Source organism: Elephas maximus, chromosome 26, assembly GCF_024166365.1.
Source record: "Elephas maximus indicus isolate mEleMax1 chromosome 26, mEleMax1 primary haplotype, whole genome shotgun sequence".
In the NCBI taxonomy this organism is placed as follows: domain Eukaryota; kingdom Metazoa; phylum Chordata; class Mammalia; order Proboscidea; family Elephantidae; genus Elephas; species Elephas maximus.
In genome coordinates, this window is record NC_064844.1 from 27887736 (window position 1) to 27907836 (window position 20101).

The following is a 20101-nucleotide window of genomic DNA, read 5'->3' on the forward strand; positions in this document are numbered from 1 at the left end:
AAAATGCATTTTGCCTTCCAAAAGGGTATATTATTATTATTATTTATTTAGGAATTTATAGGGCAGTTATAAAACAGAATCTGTCATATGTTCTGCAGAGTTCGTTTTCTATTTCCTCCTTGTCTCACTGCCTTAGTCTTTCTATTCCTTTCTCTGTCTAGTTTATTGATCTTTTTCTCTTTGCTACTCTTTGTTATCCTAGGGTTTATATATTTCTTAAGTTACTCCATTTTTTTTTTTTTTTTTGCTAACCATGGCAACAAGATTATTTTATTTTACTTTTATTAATCTCATGTTTTTTTCCTAAACTTGGTTCTTCAGTGGACTTTTCTAGAACTTCGTTTTTCACTCTTCTGGCAGTTTAAATGCTATCATGTTTTGTCTATTCACCCTCATATTTGCCCTTTTGCTCTTTTTTTTTTTTTTTCCTTTTCTTTCTCTCTTGCAGAGCTCACTATGATACGGTGAAAAGATCACACTTTTAAGATTCTTGGGCTCTGGTCTTGGGAGTGTCACAGCTTTGGTTTGGCAGACATTTATGAATGCATGCTATGATCCAGGCACTACACAAGTCGCTGGGGGTGGAGAGATGTGGTCTCTCTCCTCAAAATGTACTCACGCTGTTAAGAGCGTCCTTAAAAGAAAATGAGGCAGTTGGATTAAGCAACTCTGAATATACCACTGGCTGTGCGTGTCTGTCGTTCTAGAGCACTTACATTGTGGCCTTATGTGAACTTTTAGTCTTGCATTATTCATGTGTGTTTCTGTGATTGTGATTTGCCTTTAAAAAAATAATGTATCTTCTTGGTCGAGTTGAGCTCACAGATTTCATAGAGTTACAACTGAGAAGACTGTTAAAAAACAGTATGATTTAATCGTCTGCTTCACAGGTGAGGACACAGGCCTAGACAAGGTTGTATGACTTTTATCACACTGTGAGTGGCAAAGCTGGGAGAGAACCCAGATCTCTGAGTTCTAGAACAGCGTTTTTCTATCCAAGTGGACTGCTTATACATTTTTCTGATTCCAAATACTTCTGATTAAAGTGTGATTCTTAGTTTCATAGGAGTCGTGGTAGGACAGTGGTTAAAGCGCTTGGCTGTGAACCGAAAAGTTGGCAGTTTGAACCCGCCAGCCACTCCATGGGAGAAAGATGTGGCCGTCTGCTTCCATAAAGATTTACAGCCTCCTTGGAAACCCTGTGGGGCAGTTCTCCTCTGTCTTATAGTACTGCTTTGAGTTGGAATCAACTTCAACTCAAAGGCAATGGGTTTCTTTGTTTCATGCAAAAATATGGAAGTAAGGGTAGTTCCATGCAAAAAGCACCAATATGGGTAGAAATTGCTGTAGAGTTTTGTGATTTAAGTCAATAACTATCAGCCAAATGCCTTCTATATACTGAGGACCGTTTATGCTTTGTGAGACATACACAACAAGTATCTGACATATTTCTGTCCTTAAAGGTTTTGAGGACTAAGTTGAATATAAAAAATTAATCTCACCAAACATTTCTTTTTCTTTCCCATTTAAAATATTTTGATTATCTTTTCTTTTACTACTATTAGATGTTTATTGACCCCCAGATATGTGCCAGGCAAGGGTGTTGAGGATGCAGAGTAAATTCTGGCCTCCAGGGGTGTGCTGCTTGCCTGTGGGGTGAGGATTGGGAAGACAAAACAGTCCAGTGCTCTTTAGTATAGTGTTCTCAAATGGGCCAATTTTGCCTTTCCCTGCCGGGGGCCCTTGGTAACGTCTGGGAATTTGGTTGTCAGACAACTAGGGGTGATGGAGCTTGGCATCCTAGTGGGTTGAGGCCAGGGGTGCTCCTGATCATCTTATAACACCCAGGACAGCCCACAGCAAAGGGCTATCCTGCTGAAAATGTCACCAGTGTCAGGGTCGAGGTACCGTGGTACGGTGTGACAATTGCTGTTTTTAAAACAGCAGTCACATTTTGAGTGTTTTCTGTGCCTGCCCTGTTCCATGGTAGGAGTGTGCACATGTTACCCTTGCCCCTTGTTCAGTTTAGGGATGTGGGAAGACTGAGCCGAATCCTGAGGACAATTTGAAGAAGGAGGGGACAGGCATATGAGGCAGAGAGAGTAGATGTGTGTATACCTGGAGGTGACAGTTAGTGACATCTGGGGAACTGCAAGCCATTCATTGTGATTAAAGCCAGAAGGCGAGGAAGTAACTCAGAAAGGGGCAGCTGAGTGGAGGCCAGAGAATGGATGGGCTTGTACGCCAGGCTGAGGCATTTAGGGTGTAGGAAACGAAAAAGAAAAAAAAAAAGGTTTTAAGTAGGTAGTTACATGTTCAGAGTTGTCTTTTGGAAGGGTGATAACTTCAGTGGTTTCAAGGAGAACTAATTGGAAGAAGGCAGCTAGAGATAAGGAGTTGATTAGGAGGCAGTTGCAGTCAGCAAAAAATGAGCCAAACAGTCAAGGGAGGGACAGGAAGTAGTTAAGAGCTAGTAAGGAGGATGAATGGATTGGTTGGGGGACCAGGGAGCGAGGAGTTAGGGTCAGGTGCTTGATTTCTCACTTGGGCAAGCGCAGCCAAGACACACACACCCTTTCCCCAAAGGGAGATGCGCAAGTCTTGTCCGCATTAACTGCCTCTAGCTTCCAGCCCAGTATCTTTGGGGCTGTTTGTCCATTCCACTGGTCCTGGGTGTAGCCCCTTAGGGTTCAAAAGCTAAACCAGCCATTCCAACCAATCCAGTGTACTAAGGTGTAAAGAGAGCAGGGTCGCCGTGATTAATAAAATACTTTTTATTGGAAGGAGGGAAGAATGGGGACAGAGTTGGTAGCTACTGTTTCACATCCTGCTGGATAAGAATAACAAACTCCCCTGCACACTGCTTGCCAGTTTGGCTGCTCTTGGTTTTATTCTTGGAGAGGATCTCCTTTGTCCATTGTCCCTTGTGGCCCGTCTGGGACGGGTGCATAATTCATGTTTCAGCTCAGATGTCACTTCCTCAGAGAACGTTTCTCTACCTCCAGAATAAAGCAGGCATCCCGTTTTGAATAGCCCTGTTGCAATTATTGACTGACATACAGTATCTGCAATTTTCTACTTCACTGACTTTACTTTTTCTGCTAACCTGCCCCCCCGCCCCCACGTTGGAATGTAAAGTCGTGGGGATAGGGAGCCTTGGGTGATGTGTTCACTTTGAATTCCTCAACCTGGAACAATATCTGGCTTAACATATTTTTTGAAAGAATGAATAAATGAATGAGAGGGGTATAGAATGAAGGAGGAGGAACAGGATATTACATTTTTTGGGGGGGGAGGTTTTTTGGTGGGGGCATAGGAAGAGGAATTCTGCTTTGGATGAGATGAATTTTAAGAATATCTAGGTACAGATGTCTAATAGGCCATTAAACATAGGAGTCTGAAGCTCAGGAGAGAAATCACAATAAAGACAGCTAACATTTGCTGAGCCCTTATTATGTTTCAGGCTCTGCTCTAAGCATTTTGCTGATCTTATTTATTAAAAGAGAGTGGTAGACTTAAAGTAGTTTGCACCTGGATGGCACAAACCATTTGCGCTCAACTGCTAACCTAAGGTTGGTGATTCGAACCCACCCAGTGGCAGCATGGAAGAAAGGCCTGACCCTGGGTTTTCCTAAAGATTGTTGTTGTTAAGTGCCTTGGAATCGGTTCTGACTAGCAACAGAACAAAACACTGCCTGGTCCTGTGCTGTCCTCACAATGTTTGCTATGTTTAAGCCCATTGTTTCAGTCACTGTATCAGTCCATCTTATCGAGGATCTTCCTCTCTTTGGCTGAACTTCCACTTCACTTTCTCTGGGGACTGCTCCCTCCTGATAACATGTCCAAAGTACCTGGCATGAATTCTTACCACCCTTGCTTCCAGGGAGCACTCTGGTTGTACTTCTTCCAAGACATATTTGTGTGTTCTTCTGGAGGCCCAGTACCGTAATTCAAAGGCATCAGTTCTTCTTTGGTCTTCCTTATTCATAGTCCAGCTTTCACATGCATATGAAGTGATTGAAAATACTGTGGCTTGGGCCAGGTGCATCTTAGTTCTCAAAGTGACATCTTTGCTTTTTAATACCTTAAAGAGTTCTTTTGCAGCAGATTTGCCCAATGCAATACATCATTTGATTTCTAGACAGCTGCTTCCATAGGTGTTGATTGTGCATCCAAGTAAACGAAATCTTGGACAAGTTAACCTTTTCTCCGTTTATCATGATGTTGCTCTTTGGTCCAGTTGTGAAAATTTTTTGTTTTCTTTATGTTGAGGTGCAATCCATATCGAAGGCTGTAGTCTTTGATCTTCATCAGTAAGTGCTTCAAGTCCCCTTCGCTTTCAGCAAGCAAGGTTGTGTCATCTGCATATCATGAGTTGTTAATGAGCCTTCCTGCAATCCTGATGCCATGTTCTTCTTCCTGTAGTCCAACTTCTTGGGTTATTTGCTCAGCATACAGACAGAATAAGTAAGGTGAAAGGATATAGCCCTGACGCACACCTTTCCTGACGTTAAACCATGCAGTATCCCTTGTTCTGTTCGAATGGCTGCCTCTTAGTCTATGTACAGGTTCTGCGTGAGCACAATTAAGTGCTCTGGCATTCCCATTCTTCGTAGTGTTATCCGTAATTTGTCATGACCCACCTAGTCAAATGCTTTTGGATAGTCAGTACAACACAGGTAAACATCTTTCTGGTGTTCTCTGCTTTCAGCCAAGATCCATCTGACATCAGCAATGATATTCTTCTTTCCATGTCCTCCTCTGAATCCGGCTTGAATTTCTGGCAGTTCCCTATCGATGTACTACTGCAACCATTTTTGAATTATATTCAGCAAAATTTTACTTGCATATGATATTAATGATATTGTTTGATAATTTCCACATTCTGTTGGATCACCTTTCTTTAAATAAAGTAAATATGGATCTCTTCTGGTCGATTGGCCAGGTAGCTGTCTTCCAAATTTGTTGACGTAGACGAGTGAACACTTCCAGTGCTGCATCCGTTTGTTGAAACATCTTAATTGGTATTCTGTAAATTTCTGGGGCTTTGTATTTCACCAATATCTTCAGTGCAGCCTGGACTCCTTCCTTCAATACCATCAACTCTCGATCATATGCTACTTCCTGAAATGATTGACCGTCAACCAGTTCTTCTTGGTACAGTAGCGGTGTATTTTTTCCATCTTCTTTTTATGCATTCTGTGTCATTCATTATTTTGCCTATAGAATCCTTCAGTATTTCAACTCAAGGCTTGAATTTTTTCTTCAGTTCTTTCAACTTGAGAAATGCTGAACCTGTTCTTCCCTGTTGGTCGGGATATGGGGGGCCTTACTGGCCACATCTGCTGGCTCATCTACTACCAGGTGCAAGTGCGGAGGTTCTAGTCTAAGTTCCTTTCCTTTAACTTCTTTCACTAGCATCGCTAGTTACCATGGCTTCACATGATGGCATTTTCAGTAATTTCCACTGAGCCTAGAGTTCTGCTTGCATGAAAACTTATCTTTCACAAGTAGTCAGGTTACCAAAGGAGCCCTGGTGGTGCACACAGTTAAGCGCTAGGCTGCTAACCAAAAGGTTGGGGATGTGAACCCACTTAACGGTTTCGTGGGAGAAAGACTTGGCAATCTGCCTCTGTGAAGATTACAACCAATAATACCCCCTGGGGCAGTTCTGCTCTTTCAAATGGAGTTTTTGTGTGTTGAAATCAACTTGACGGAGCCTAGAAACAACAGCGGTCGGTTTAGCAGTCATTGAAATGGCTCAGCTTTTGTAATGTTCACAACTGCAAATTTAATGAGGGAAACCTAAATCACATAAATATCTTAGGAATTTAAAATTTTGGATCAATTTTTTTTCAGCAATAGGAGTTAGGTTTCAATTGCAGGAATAAAGATAGTATTGTTAGCATGCACTGTTAAAATATAAAGTATACTTTAGTTTTCTGGTATATAGATTGTAAAACTTTTTACTTTGTTTGAGAGTTTCTGAATTTATACCTAGCTTTAACATGCTCATAGATAATGGAGCCTTTAGGTAATAGAAACTGAAAACAGCTATTTTTCTTTGTTGCATTTGGAACATAACATATTTAATAGAAATAATTTTTAAAAAGTGAGTTGACTTATTTATTTGAACATAGTTTCTCATAATTTTAATTGCAGACTTTGGAGCCCAAGGTGTTATTTTTTTTGATCATCTCTTTATACATTGTGAACAAATTCTATAATGATAATGTGAGAAACCCTACAAAAATAGTTACCTATAGGTTTTTCCTTTAAAACTATCCTCCTATGTCAAAGGTCATAACTGTGTTGTCAGCACAGCAGAGAGCATTCAGTTGAGGTATCTTGAGCAGGCTTTTGATTCTCACTGAACCAGAATTGGCATGTAGATCTGGGAAGGACTGTGTTGGGAAGAACGAAGATTCAGGGAAAAAGGCGTAGTTGTAGGAGCTCTCACGTGCTGTTGAAATTTAACACTCAACTTTTCAATAAAACTGTTGAGTTACGTGCCTGATACAGAGGTACATGGTTAGCTCCTCCAAGGATTAAACCTTTTGGTGTTTCTCAGCTCTCTGCTATCACGACTCCTTTACAGTCTTAAAATATCGAGAACCCTGAGTGCTTTTGTTTATGTGGGTTATATCAGTTGATATTTACTGTATTAGAAATCAAATCTGATAAATTACCAGTTTCTGTTTCTGATACAATTAGAGTATTTATTGGTTCACTTAAAAACAGCAATAATAAACTCACTAATGCTTACATAAATAGCATATTTTCTATGAAAATATAGTATCCGGCTTCATCAAAAGCAGCTAGAGTTTCAGATCTGCTTCTGCATTCAGACATAAGTTCGCCTTTGCAGCCTTTCCCTGTGAGTCTTGAGAAAATTGGAGTGAAAAAGGCAAAGAATGGCCCAGTATTGTTAAGAAAATAATTTTGAGCTCATGGATATTCTGAAAGGGTTGTAGGGGTCCCTGGACCTAACTTTGAGAATCACTGCACTAAACTTTATGTTTCTTGAGGGCAAGGACCATAGCCTTGGTTTCTTTTTTTCCACCACTGAAAAACCCATTGCCATTGAGTCAATTCCGACTCCTAGCTACCCTAAGGACAGAGTAGAACTGCCCCATAGGGTTTCCAAGGAGCGCTTGGTGAATTCAGACTTTTGGTTAGCAGCCGCAGTTCTTAACCACTAAGCCACCAAGGTTTCCTTCTACCCCTTAAAAAAAAAAAAAATTTTTTTTTTTTTAGGGCCTAGTAAAATATTCTTTATGTTGATTCTGAAGTGTGTTTGCCAGTTAAATTTCTCCCAATGAAACCCAATAAAATTCCAGGGGAAGGAGCCATTCGGTGTGTCAGGAATGAAGTTCCTTCCCAGGATGTCGTTCCCCTTAATTAGTCATGCTGTCAGAAGCCATCTAGTTCCTCTGACTCAGCAGCCAGGGAGGTGCCACTGGTCTCTTCTTTGTGTCTGAGGACACTGTAGACTGGTTACAGATCAAGAGAAGTAGTTAGAAGAAGTATTCCCCGTTCAGTACAGTGGACTGCAGGAAGTGTTGAAGGTTGTTAGGAGGAAGAAGCTAGAATTGTTTCCTAGAAACTGAGTGGAGAAGTCTTTGCAGAAGTTTCAGGGGGCCTCTCTGGCGAATGTGCTGCCCTCTGCCCTCCAGGAAGCACATACGCTGCTCTGGCTGGTGTTTTTCATACTGGGGCAGTGGCAGGTGGCCTGAAGAGTGAGTGGGAAAAGATTACCAGCTCCCCAAGTTATAGCATTTTTGTTTGCCAAATGTGATGTTAATTTTCTCCAAACTTACAATAAAAATATGCAAACTTTGACCGAAAATGTGCATTCTGTTAGTATCCAATTTTCAGACTTTTGATAAAATGTAGGTAAACAGTATCACAACGTAATCTTGCAAATTCTGTGATAAATTTTGCCTGAAACCAATACACCCACTCCTTACTTATCTACATGGTTAGATTCAAAAGACCATGTTGTTATGCGAAAATTGGTGTTATGTGAAAATGGAGGATGACCACATCAGATCACAAAAATGAAGGATGACTATATCATTACATAACTGCCAAATTATATCATTACATAACTGGCAAACCACTGAGAATCATGGCCTAGCCAAGTTAACACATAACCTTAACCATCACAGCCAGCATTACTCTCACCTCACACCTTGACGTTCATTACTGCCAGACATACACCATTAATGCACAAGGTAGTTCTTTAGTAGATTTTTTATTATTGTCATGAATACCAAATGTCAGATAATGAGGTAGTCGATAAGTACAACTTACAGTGATGGTATTGGAACACATTTATTTATCAGCGATGTCAGGACAAATCTTCGTGAACGTAATAGTATAAAAGCAGTGGCTTTTGCATTTGATTTCCAAATAAATGAAAGCAAAAACGTTAAAAAAAAAAAAAATGCATGATTTTGTCTGCTTTATCTGAATGAGTAGTGGCATTTTCTAACTGTTTGCCTCTTGGCCACACAAGTCATCATGGTACATTCTTACTAATAGTCTCTGAACTTCTTTCTCTGTCCTTTTCCTCCTGGCCGTATACTGCTGCCTGTAGCGCTTCAGCATGGAAGGGATCTCAAATGTCATTCAGAATGGCCTCCGCCACACCTTTGGAAATTCAGGTGGAGAGAAACAGGTGCTCGGTTATCCTTATTTTCCTCATGCTCTGTTTATTGATTCTCTGTGTAAGTGAAGAGCCAGAAAGCTGCCAGTAGTACTAATTTACTAAGACTATTGCTTAAAAGAAAGAAATGAAAGCTAATTGTATTTATAGTCTTGATAATGAACAGAATTTCCCTCGGGGAAAAAGCATTTTTCAAAATGGACGATAGACTAAATGCATTCTTAATATACTTTCGAGAGCTCTACTTCTCACTCTTACGCTTAAACAAATAGATATTAACACATTGACGTAATGAATTGGATGCATAGAAAATCTGATTATGACAGTAATTAAATGAGAATATGGTACTCGAATTCTGAAGGCCAAAGGAACAAAATCTCACGTGTGGAGAAAGAAAGCCAGATGTTGGTATCTTTTAGACCAAAGTTCTAGGTCAAAAATATGTATATCCTTAGTAATGATGGTTGAACAACACGATGAATATAATTAATGTCACTGAATTGTACATTTAAAAAATGTTGAGATGTCAAAAAAATGTGTATCTTACCTCCTTTTAAATGAAATTCTTGTGTTTTACATTATATAGTCAGCTACCTAGTGAAAAGCAAGGGCATTATTTATACAAAATTGTGAGTGGATATAATTACACTGAAATGTGTTTCACTTTGCTTTTTATTAACATCTTTGCATTATAATTTAAGGAATATCATGAACATGGGAGATACATCTACATTAATGACCATGCTTAAAATTACCTTTCACAGTTAGAAATTTTCAGTCCAGAAGGAACATTGTTTAAGCTAGCTCTTAAGTGGAAAATTAGAAGGTATGTAGAGTTTTTTTTTTTTTTTTTTATGTAGAGTATAGCTCATAGGCAGTTTACCAGCACAAGGCATTTGAACGTGGAGTTTTACTGAAGATAGTTCTGTATTACTCAAGAAGGGAAAGAATCGCCGTTAAGAAAAGAGTTCACACTGATGTGTGCAGCTCAGAAAGGGCCTCCATGAAAAGAAGGTTGAACTTTGTTTTGATTCTGGTGCCTCTCACCTCTCTCAAACCCACAGTACGGCAAATAACTTCCAAACTGATCCAGCATCTCGGAGCAGGGCAGGAAGGCCCGCAAGCACAGCCAGATAGCACGTGGGCCATGAGGCGGCGTCTAGGTGCGTCTCGGAGCTGCCTGGCACACGTGCTGTTATGAAGCCCTTAAGGGGTGTATGTCTGTCTTTACAGAGAAACACATTTGGTTATATAATTAAACATCAGCTCATAGAAGTCGACACTGAGAAGATGGTTGAAAACTATTTGACTGCTTTTCTGGATCTAGGGATCCAGTTATTGTTAAGCGACATTCTTGATCTAGTTTTTTGATTATGGGTGGGTGAAATCAATCACTGAGGGTTAGAGATAGAGTGAAATTTAGGGCGTGGGACTAAGTAATGTGTGAGATTGGAAAGATTATAAATAAAAACCAGTAGATTTCCATGTGAACCTATGCAAACGACACTAAACTATGTGTATTTTTTGGTGGGATGGTGAGTATATAGGCGAATCTGGATAATAATTTTTAGATTATGCTTTTATGAAATATAGGCTATAACTCTGACACATGTGAGCCTTCACAAGTAATGAACTAGGTACTTTGTCTCAATTTCAAACATGAATTTTCACTGTTCATTTTCCTTTAGGCCATCCTTTCCTCTTTTCCTTTAATACCTTTAAGCATTTATAACTACTTACGTAATAATTTAAAATAATAATACACCTCTAAAATATATGTACAGACAAAGCATGTCTTTGTTGGCTGTTGGAAGAAGATGGTAGGTGTTTTTAAAATGATCAGTTACTTATGTGACCATTTTGTTCAACCGGAGTAAAAGTGGTCTGAAAGATAGTTATTTGGCTTTGGAAAATTATTTTGTCTTGCAGAGCTGTTTCAACTATGTTTTTAGTTTTAATAGCTGCTAAAAAGGGATTGAAAAATACATAAGTAGACTGTTAGATATGGCTTCACTTTAAGAATGAACAGATTGAGCAGATCATCCTCAGCCCTAGTCCTGTGGAATTTCCAACAGTGAAGCATAAAGGAGCAAGTGGCTATTTGTGTTGACGATGGGTTTGTGTGAACAGATAGATGTGGTTAAAAAAGAAAAATGAGCTCCAGCTGAGATAGTAAGATACCTTTATTCTTATACATACTTGTGTTTTCATTATGGAAGTGGCTCATGTATCAGGTTATAAAGTAGACCTAGTAGCTATAGCAAGTTTTTTCAGATAAAGTAATTCAAATTTAAGTGATGCATTGCTGTTTTTTCTTTGCTCGGCAGTACTTGACAACAGTCATTCCTTATGAGAAAAAAAACGGACCACCGTCTGTTGAAGATCTTCAAGTATTAACAAAAAGTGAGCAAAGACAAAATTAAACTGTTACCTCATTTTCTTTGCTGATTCTTAAATATCTGATTTTAGTTAACTGATTTTGTTGTTGTTATTGTTGGACAATTTAGGAAAGTCAATGATGGATGTCAGTGTTTATTCTTGGGAGAATGAAACCATACATGGCTAGGACAGCAAACACTGCACTAACTCTACAGTTAACTTGTATTTTTTCTGGTTTTCTTACCTTTTGAAATATTTATGAACTAAATTTTTGGGAAAAAAAACATGTAACTTGATTCTCCATCATCTCTTGTATTAGTTTAAGAATTTATCCATTTAGCAATAAATAAGATGTTTTATGGATATTATAGAAATATGACTGTTAGTAACCAAATAAGAAAAATGTAGGGTAAGAGTGGCTGTATTGGATTGAGTTGTGTTTCCCTAAAATATGTGTTGTAAATCCTAATGCCTATACCTGTGGATGTGTAATCCCTTTTTGAAATAGGGTTTACTTTATGTTAATAAGGCCATGTCAGTGTAGCGTATGTTTTAAGCCAATTACTTTTGAGATATAAAAAGCAGGTTAGGCATAGACGCAAGCAAGCACAGATAGGGGAGGATAGATGCCACGCCATGTGAAGATCACCAAAGAACTGAGGAATAGAAGCTGAAAAAAAGAAAAGGATCTTTCCCTAGAGCTGACAGAGAGAGAGAGACAGCCTTTCCCTAGAGTTGGCACCCTGAATTCGGACTTCTAGCCTCCTGAACTGTGAGAAAATAAATTTCTGTTCATTAAAACTACCCACTTGTATAATTTCTGTTACAGCAGCACTAGAAAACTTAAGACATTGGCCTACGAAGTGTCATTTCTTATGGATATAGAACCCCAGGTAGTAGTTACAGGTAGAATGTAGATTGACAGTAATGTTTTATGAACATTCATTTATTCAGCAAAAATTATTGAAGGCCTCCTCTGTGCCAGGTGCTGTTTTGGGCAGGTGAGATACTTCAGTGAACGAAGTAGAGAAAGATACAGTGTTCTTGAGGAGCTTGCAATTTTAAATATAGTAAGTCCCTGGGTTAAGAACGTCTGATTTACGGATAACCCATACTTAAGAATGGGCTGCTGTGACTCTCATGAAAACATTTGCATAGCTTCAGTGTTTCATCAGCCTGACCACGTTGTGGTTAACACTGTAACTTTGTGTTTGTATATACCTAACTGCTAACTGAAATGCCTGTGATTTGAAACTACCAGCTGCCACACTGGAAAGAGATGTGGCAGTCTCCTTCTGTAGAGATTTATAGCCTTGGAAATCCTATGGGGTCGTTATGAGTTGGAATCAACTTGACGGCAGTAGGTTTGGTTTTTTTTTTGGTTTGGTTCTGATTTAACCTACAAATTTGTCGTAAAGACAGAAACAGATCTTGTTTATAACCTGGTGGGGACTGCCTGTAACTTGTTAGACTTAAATGCATATTATATTAGGCATTTCTTATGTGATAACCATAAACGAGCCCTGAATTCTGTGTCTGTCCCTGTTATTTACAGGGATGCCCTTGGCAGTCACTTATCCTCTCTTGATCGCAGTGAGGATAAACATAATTGCTCTGTTTACCTCATAGTAAATAGATTAATGTATATGTGAGTTTGGATTAGTCACATAATCAGCCTTGTTTTCCTTGCCCTTGAAATGAAGGGATTGAATTTACAGATTGTCTTAGTTAGTTAGTGCTGCAGTAACAGAAATACTACAAGTAGATGGCTTTAAAGAATAGAAATTCATTTTCTCAAAGTTCTGGAGCCTAAACGTCCAAATCAGGGTCTCAGCCGTATCATTTCTTCCTTGTTGGTAGCCCTGAGTGTTTTTTGCTTCTTTCATGTAGATGATCCTCACCTGTACCCCCTCTCCCACCCCTGTGTGTGTGTGTATAATCTCCTTTTATAACACAGAAGTGATTAGATTTAGAACCCACCCTACTCAGGTTTGACCTAATTAGTATAACAAAGCCCTGTTTTCAAATAGTATTACATCCACGTGTGTGGATTCTAACACATGTTTTTGGAGGACACAATTCAGTCCATGACACTGATCTATTAGGTTCTTTTTAATTGCAAATATTTGTGATAACTGCTAATTACAGGGAGACAAATCAGAGAGTATCGGATGGATATTGATGATGATACAGCATATCAGAAATTAAAAATGTGGAGGCATGGGCTGAGGAGCACAAGGGAAGAAGCTCATATGTTCTTTGCTAGATTCCCACCTGCTAACCTGAAGCTTCTATTCTTTCCTTTGATGAAAAATACTTTAAAAACATTTTTTATTTAAATATGGGCACATAATGTGACACGGGGCAGTCTAAAATAAAGAATCAAGAGATTAACTGCATGACCAGTCTCTGGTTATAAGGAGGAACTCATGAAGGTGGTAAGTGTTCAAGATCACACAGTGAAATGGTTAGTTACAGGGCTGGATCTCTTAATTTCCAGCCCACTGGACAGTCAGTGATGCTGGGTTTTTATATGTGACTTTATACAGAACTTAAAAAAAATTCTAAAACATGACTGGAAGACCTCTAAGAAGGGAGCATAAATATTGCTAAGAAGCCAGGGATCACTGAGGGCCTTAGCTTCTCAGATGAAGGCCAGACACTTTTCAGAAGACCAAACGCTTACTTGGTCAAACCAAGGTCATCATACTTCCAACGTTAAGACGTCACTAGGCTGATTCTTAGATGATGTCTTCATAGATTGACATAGTTTGGGCATTTTCGGGTGAGTGAGTGTATGTAGGGTGTGTGAATGAACACCCAAGTTAATGTAGTTATGACAACAGCATTGTGAAGACAGTAGATGGAAGGACGACCTTCACTTTGGAGGCAAATACTGGTTATCTCATGAAAACTTGGGGAGAACCTGAACCTCTGCTGCTGCCACCTACAAATGTGAGCCAAAGGCAGAGCACCGTGGAGACCACCACTGTGTTGATGGATATGCAGCCTTCAGTCGGTTTGTTGTACTGTGGGGCTTGTGTGTTGCGATGATGCTGCAAGCTGTGCCACCAGTATTTAAATACCAGCAAGGTCATCCATGGTGGACAGGTTTCAGCTGAGCTTCCAGACAAAGACAGATTAGGAAGAAGGATCTGGCAGTCTACTTCTGAAAAAAATTAGCCAGTGAAAACCTTATGAATAACAGCGGAACATTATCTGATATGGTCCTGGAAGATGAGTCCCTTAGGTCGGAAGGAACACAATATATGATTGAGGAAGAGCTGCCTCCTCAAAGTAGAGCCGACCTTAATGACATGGATGGAGTCAAGCTTTCGGGACCTTCATTTGCTGATGTGGCACGACTCAAAATGAGAAAAAACAGCTGCAGGCATTCATTAATAATTGCAACATGGAATGTACAAAGTATGAATCTAGGAAAATTGGAAATCGTCAAAAATGAAATGGAACGCATAAACATTGATATCCTAGGCATCAGTGAGCCGAAATGGACTGGTATTGGTCATTTTGAATTGGACAATCATATAGTTTACTGTGCTGGGAATGACAAATTGAAGAGGAATGGTGTTGCATTCCTCGTGAAAAAAAAAAATTTTTTTCAATATCTGTCCTGAAGTATAGCGCTGTCAGTGATAGGATAATATCCATATACCTACAAGAAAGACCAGTTAATATGACTATTATTCAAATTTACACAATGACCACTAAGGCCAAAGATGAAGAAATTGAAGGTTTTTACCAACTTCTTCAGCCCGAAATTGATCAAACATGCAATCAAGATGCGTTGAAAATTACTGGTGATTGGAATGCAAAAGTCAGAAACAAAGGAGAAGGATCTGTAGTTGGAAAATATAGCTTTGGTGATTGAAATGATGGAGATCACGTAATAGAATTTTGCAGGACCAATGACTTCTTTATCGTAAATACCTTTTTTCAACAATATAAACAGTGACTATACACTTGGACTTCACCAGATGGAATATACAGAAATCAAGTCAACTACATCTGTGGAAGGAGACAAAATGGAAAAGCTTCATATCATCAATCAGAAGAAGGCTAGGGGCCGACTGTGGAACAGACCATCGGTTGCTCATATGCAGGTTCAAGTTGAAGTTGAAAATTAGAACAAGTTCACGAGAGCCAAAATACGACCTTGAGCATATCCCACCTGAATTTAGAGACCATCTCAAGAATAGATTTGACACATTTTACACTAAATACCGAAGACCAGACAAGTTGTGGATGACATTAAGGACATCATGCCTGCAAAGCAAGAGATCATTAAAAAGACAGGAAAGAAAGACCAAAATGGATGTCAGAAGAGACTTTGAAAATTGCTCTTGAATGTAGAGTAGCTAAAGTGAAAGGAAGAATGGTGAAGTAAAAGAGCTGAATAGAAGATTTCAAATGGTGGCTTGAGAAGACAAAGTATTATAATGAAATGTGCAAAGACCTGGAGATAGAAAACCAAAAGAAAAGAACATGCTTGGAATTTCTCAAGCTGAAAGAATTGAAGACGAAATTGAAGCCTCGAGTTGCAATATTAAAGGATTCTACAGAAAAAATACTAAACACAGGAAGCATCAAAAGAAGATGGAAGGAATACACAGAGTTGCTGTACCAAAAAGAATTGGGCGACGTTCAGCCATTTCAGGTAGCATATGACCAAGAACCATATTGTACTGAAGGAAGAGGTTCAAGCCGCACTGAAGACATTGGCGAAAAACAAGGCTCTAGGAATTGACAGAATACCAGTTGAGATGTTTCAAAAAACGGACGCAGCTCTGTAAGTGCTCAGTTATCTACGCTAAGAAATTTGGAAGACAGCTACCTGGCCAAACAACTGAAGAGATCCATGTTTGTACCCATTCCAAAGAAAGGTGATCCAACAAAATGTGGAAATTATTGAACAATATCATTAATATCACATGCAAGTAAAATTTTCCTGAGGATCATTCAAAAATGCTTGCAGCAGCACATTCGACAGGAAACTGCAGGGTTTCGAGCTGGATTCAGAAGAGGACTTGAAACAAGGGATATCACTGCTGATGTCAGATGGCTGAAAGCAGAGAACACCAGAAAGATGTTTACCTGTGTTTTATTGACTTTGCAAAGGTATTCGGCTGTGTGGATCATAACAAATTATTGATAGCATTTCAAAGAATGGGAATTTCAGAACATTTAATTGTGCTCAGGAGGAACCTGTACTTAGTCTAAGAGGCAGTTGTTCGGACAGAACAAAGGAATACTGTTTGGTTTAAAGTCATGAAAGGTGTGCGTCAGGGTTGTATCCTTTCACCATACTTCCTCAGTCTGTGTGCTGAGTGAATAATCTGAGAAGCTGGACTGTAAGAACAACAGCACAGCATCAGGATTGGAGGAAGACTCATTAACAACCTGCAATACGCAGATGACACAACCTTGCTTGCTGAAAATGAAGAGGACTTGAAGCACTTACTGATGAAGATCAAAGACCACAGCCTTCAATATGGATTACACCCCAACAAAAAGAACACAAAAACCCATACAACTGAACCAATAAGCAGCATCGTGATAAATGGAGAAAAGATTGAAGTTGTCAAGGATTTCATTTTACTTGGATCCACAATCAATGCCCATGGAAGCAAAAGTCAAGAAATCAAACAACACATTGCGTTGGGAAATCTGCTGCAAAAGATCTCTCTGAAGTGTTTAAAAGTAAAGATGTCACTTTAAGGACTAAGGTGCACCTGACCCAGGCCACGGTATGCATGTGAAAGCCTCGTATGCATGTGAAAGCTGGAAAATGAATAAGGAAGACCGAAGAAGAATCAATGCCTTTGAATTGTGATGTTGGTCAAGAATATTGAATATACCATGGACTGCCAGAAGAATGACAAAGTCTGTCTTGGAAGAAGTACAGCCATAGAGCCCCTAGGAAGTGAGGATGGCGACTTTGTCTTGCATACTTTGAGCATGTTATCAAGAGGGACCAGTCCCTGGAGAAGGATATCATGCTTGGTAGAGTAGAGGGTCAGCAAAAAATAGGAAGACCTTCAATAAAATGGGTTGACACAGTGGCTGCAACAATGGGCTCAAGCATGACAATGATTGTGAGGATGGTACAGGACCTGGCAGTGTGTCATTCTGTTGTACATAGGGTCGCTATGAGTTGGAACTGACTTGATGACACTGAACAATAATAATATTAGTATAATGTTATAATTATATAACTATATACTGTGAGCCAGGCACCATTCTAAGTGGTAATCTAAATTAGTAACTTATTCCTCACAACAAGCTGTTGAGGTAGGACTAATCATTGTTCTCATTTTGCAGATGAGGATCTTGTTATACAGACTGGTTAAGTAACTTGCTCAGAGTCACAGGGTCAGGGAGTGGCAGAGCCAGGGTGTAAACCAGGAGGGCTGGCTTGGCAGTTACGCTATACAGTCATCTGCAAGGGATTGGGTCCAGGACCCCCTGCGGATATCCAAATCCGAGGATGTTCAAGTCCCTTATATAAAACGGCATAGTATTTGCATATAACCTACACAAATCCTCCTGTATGTAAATTGTTGTTATACTATGTAGAGAATAATGACAAGTAAAGTCTTTTTTTTTTTCTTCCCTCTCCAGAATATTTTCAATCAGGGGTTGGTTGAATTTGTGCATGCAGAACCTGCAGATACAGAGGGCTGACTGTATATGTGGTCTGGTCACCTGTCTGGGGAAATAGTAAGGTGTTCTCCCCAGAATGCTCTGGGGAAAGTTTGAATTGGCAGTCATCGTCAGTGCAGCATATGTGGGTTTATCCTACCTGAATGGTCTAGATTTTATTTTTAAACCACTAGAATAATTGGCTGTTTTTTCTCTTTCAGTCTTTACGTAGTCAGGAGAACTGACCTTCAAAGATTTGCTTTAGGATATGGCTAATTCACCCAGGTTCTTCCATAGCATTATTGTTGTTGGGTGCCATCTGGTTGATACTTGACTCTCGTTGACCCCATGTGAAAGAGTAGAACTACCCCATAGGGTTTTCTAGGCTGTAATCTTTACAGGAGGAGATCGCCAGGTCTCTTCTCCTGTGCTGGGTAGGTTCAAACTGCCAATCTTGGTTAGCAGCCAAGTGCTTCTGTTGCGCTACCAGGGCTCCCGTAGCATTAAAAAAAAAAAAAAAAGCCCACTGCCGTCGGGTTGATTCCAACTCATAGTGACTGACCGATAGCACAGAAGGAGTAAATGACGTGGCAGGTGGGTGTTGTTTTGTGGAATTCTGTTTTTTTTATTTTGGTGTTTAAAAAAGAATTGCAAAGAAGGCTGACAGATACGTTCTTTGAAGAGTGTCACTAACGATCTGTGTATCTCAGGGTTTGCCCAGTTCGGGAGCTCTGCAGCAGCAGGGTCCTTCTCTTCCCCAGAGCACAGAGAGGACACATTGGGATCGCACACGTCCCAGTGTCTGTCAGTACAAAGCTGAGGTTCTGGGTCAAAAGTCCTGTTCCTCTTTCCTGCCGCCACTATTCAGAAATTTTAAGTCAGGGCAATAACTCCCAAGTACCAGGAATATTCTCAGCCACAATAAATTCTTGTGCCTTTACTCTGTATTCCCTTTTTCCAAAAATAATGTGTATGAGTCTATGATGTGTATGAACTGGTTATGTCATATAATTAAGATTAAGGCTACAGTGATTAGAATAATATTTTTAATCTGAGTTTTAAATTGTTGCCTTTTCCTTTTCTCCTGTATTTTGCAGTTCTTCGTGCCATGAAGGAGGACAGTGAGAAAGTGCCAAGCTTATTAACTGATTATATATTGAAAGGTGAGTTTTCTAATGGCATATATGCAATGGGTAGGAAGTTCTGATTAGTCAATAAATGTATCATGTTGCAAATAGATTAAGAAATAACTTCTAAGTACACAACGTTTATTAGTCTTTTCATTATTGGTGTGAACGGTGATGATAGATCAAGGACATAGTTATGTTACCAACATCATAAGTTATGGTTATTAAAATTTAACTTCTTTTTGAGTCCTTGGATGGGAATAATTTCCACAGCCAAATTATAAACATTGAGAAAGGCAGGGGAGGAAAATTAGTGAGATGTAGTCATAACTATGTATCAGGTGCCAGCACGTAGACCCTGGGAGGGCTGGCTAAGGGTTGTTTCCATAGAAAAGGAGTGAGGGCGTGTGAAGGAGGGGACGGTCGTGTTACAGTCCCAAAAGGAATACCAAAGGTGTTAGTGTAAGGGACAGGAATTGGGAAGAGAGGAGAACTGACTTTCATAAACCTAGGGCATTGAGAAAGGAGCCATAAAATCTTGGAAACAAGGTGACAGGATGGGAATAGGATGAGGAAAAGAAGATTGTTTGAGAAACTAATGAGCTCAGTTACTTTACTGAGGAAAGGGCAAAAGTTGGTTGGTAGAGAGGGGTCTGAAGAACTTAACTATAGATAAAACTAATACTTCCCCATGAATTTTTTTTTAATAGTGGTCACTCAGGCAACAGATGCGCAGTGCGTCACAAAATGCATCTTGTGTTTGATCCAATTTTGAGAGCGCTCCTCTTCTAGTAACATGTTTCTGCTTTGGGTCCTCTCCTTTCCCAAGCCAAGCCAGCCAAGCGTAAGGAATGTTGGGATTTCTTAGATTAGATATCTCACATCGGACTTTCCTTCCCCCACAGCTTCATAAAGAGGGAAGCTCAGCACACACATGGGGGCTCAAAGTGGATGATACAGAAGTACCACCTGTAAGAGACTTATGTGGCTATAAAAACACCAGCTGGCTACTAATAGGTTAACACAGGGCTAGGAAAGACAGAATTGACGTTTTTTTTTTTTTTTTTTTTTTTTTTTTTTTATAATAACTTTTATTAAGCTTCAAGTGAACGTTTACAAATCCAATCAGTCTGTCACATATAAGTTTACATACATCTCACTCCCTACTCCCACTTACTCTCCCCGTCTTGAGTCAGCCCTTTCAGTCTCTCCTTTCTTGACAATTTTGCCGGCTTCCCTCTCTCTCTATCCTCCCATCCCCCCT

General features: G+C 39.6%; 1 protein-coding gene across 4 annotated transcripts in view; it reads left to right on the plus strand.

The window, feature by feature from the left end:
* FEZ2 (fasciculation and elongation protein zeta 2) overlaps window positions 1-20101 on the plus strand; it is a 64378-nt gene that overhangs the window by 34845 nt on the left and 9432 nt on the right. The window contains exons 6-8 of one of the 4 annotated variants that reach the window (XM_049870352.1): window positions 8603-8683; window positions 10999-11074; window positions 18808-18873. In XM_049870352.1, the coding sequence (XP_049726309.1) occupies window positions 8603-8683; window positions 10999-11074; window positions 18808-18873 (223 nt within the window). Of the gene's footprint in view, window positions 1-8602; window positions 8684-9435; window positions 10968-10998; window positions 11075-18807; window positions 18874-20101 lie in introns of those variants that run through there. The other 3 variants (XM_049870354.1, XM_049870353.1, XM_049870355.1) reach the window with 3 other exon arrangements.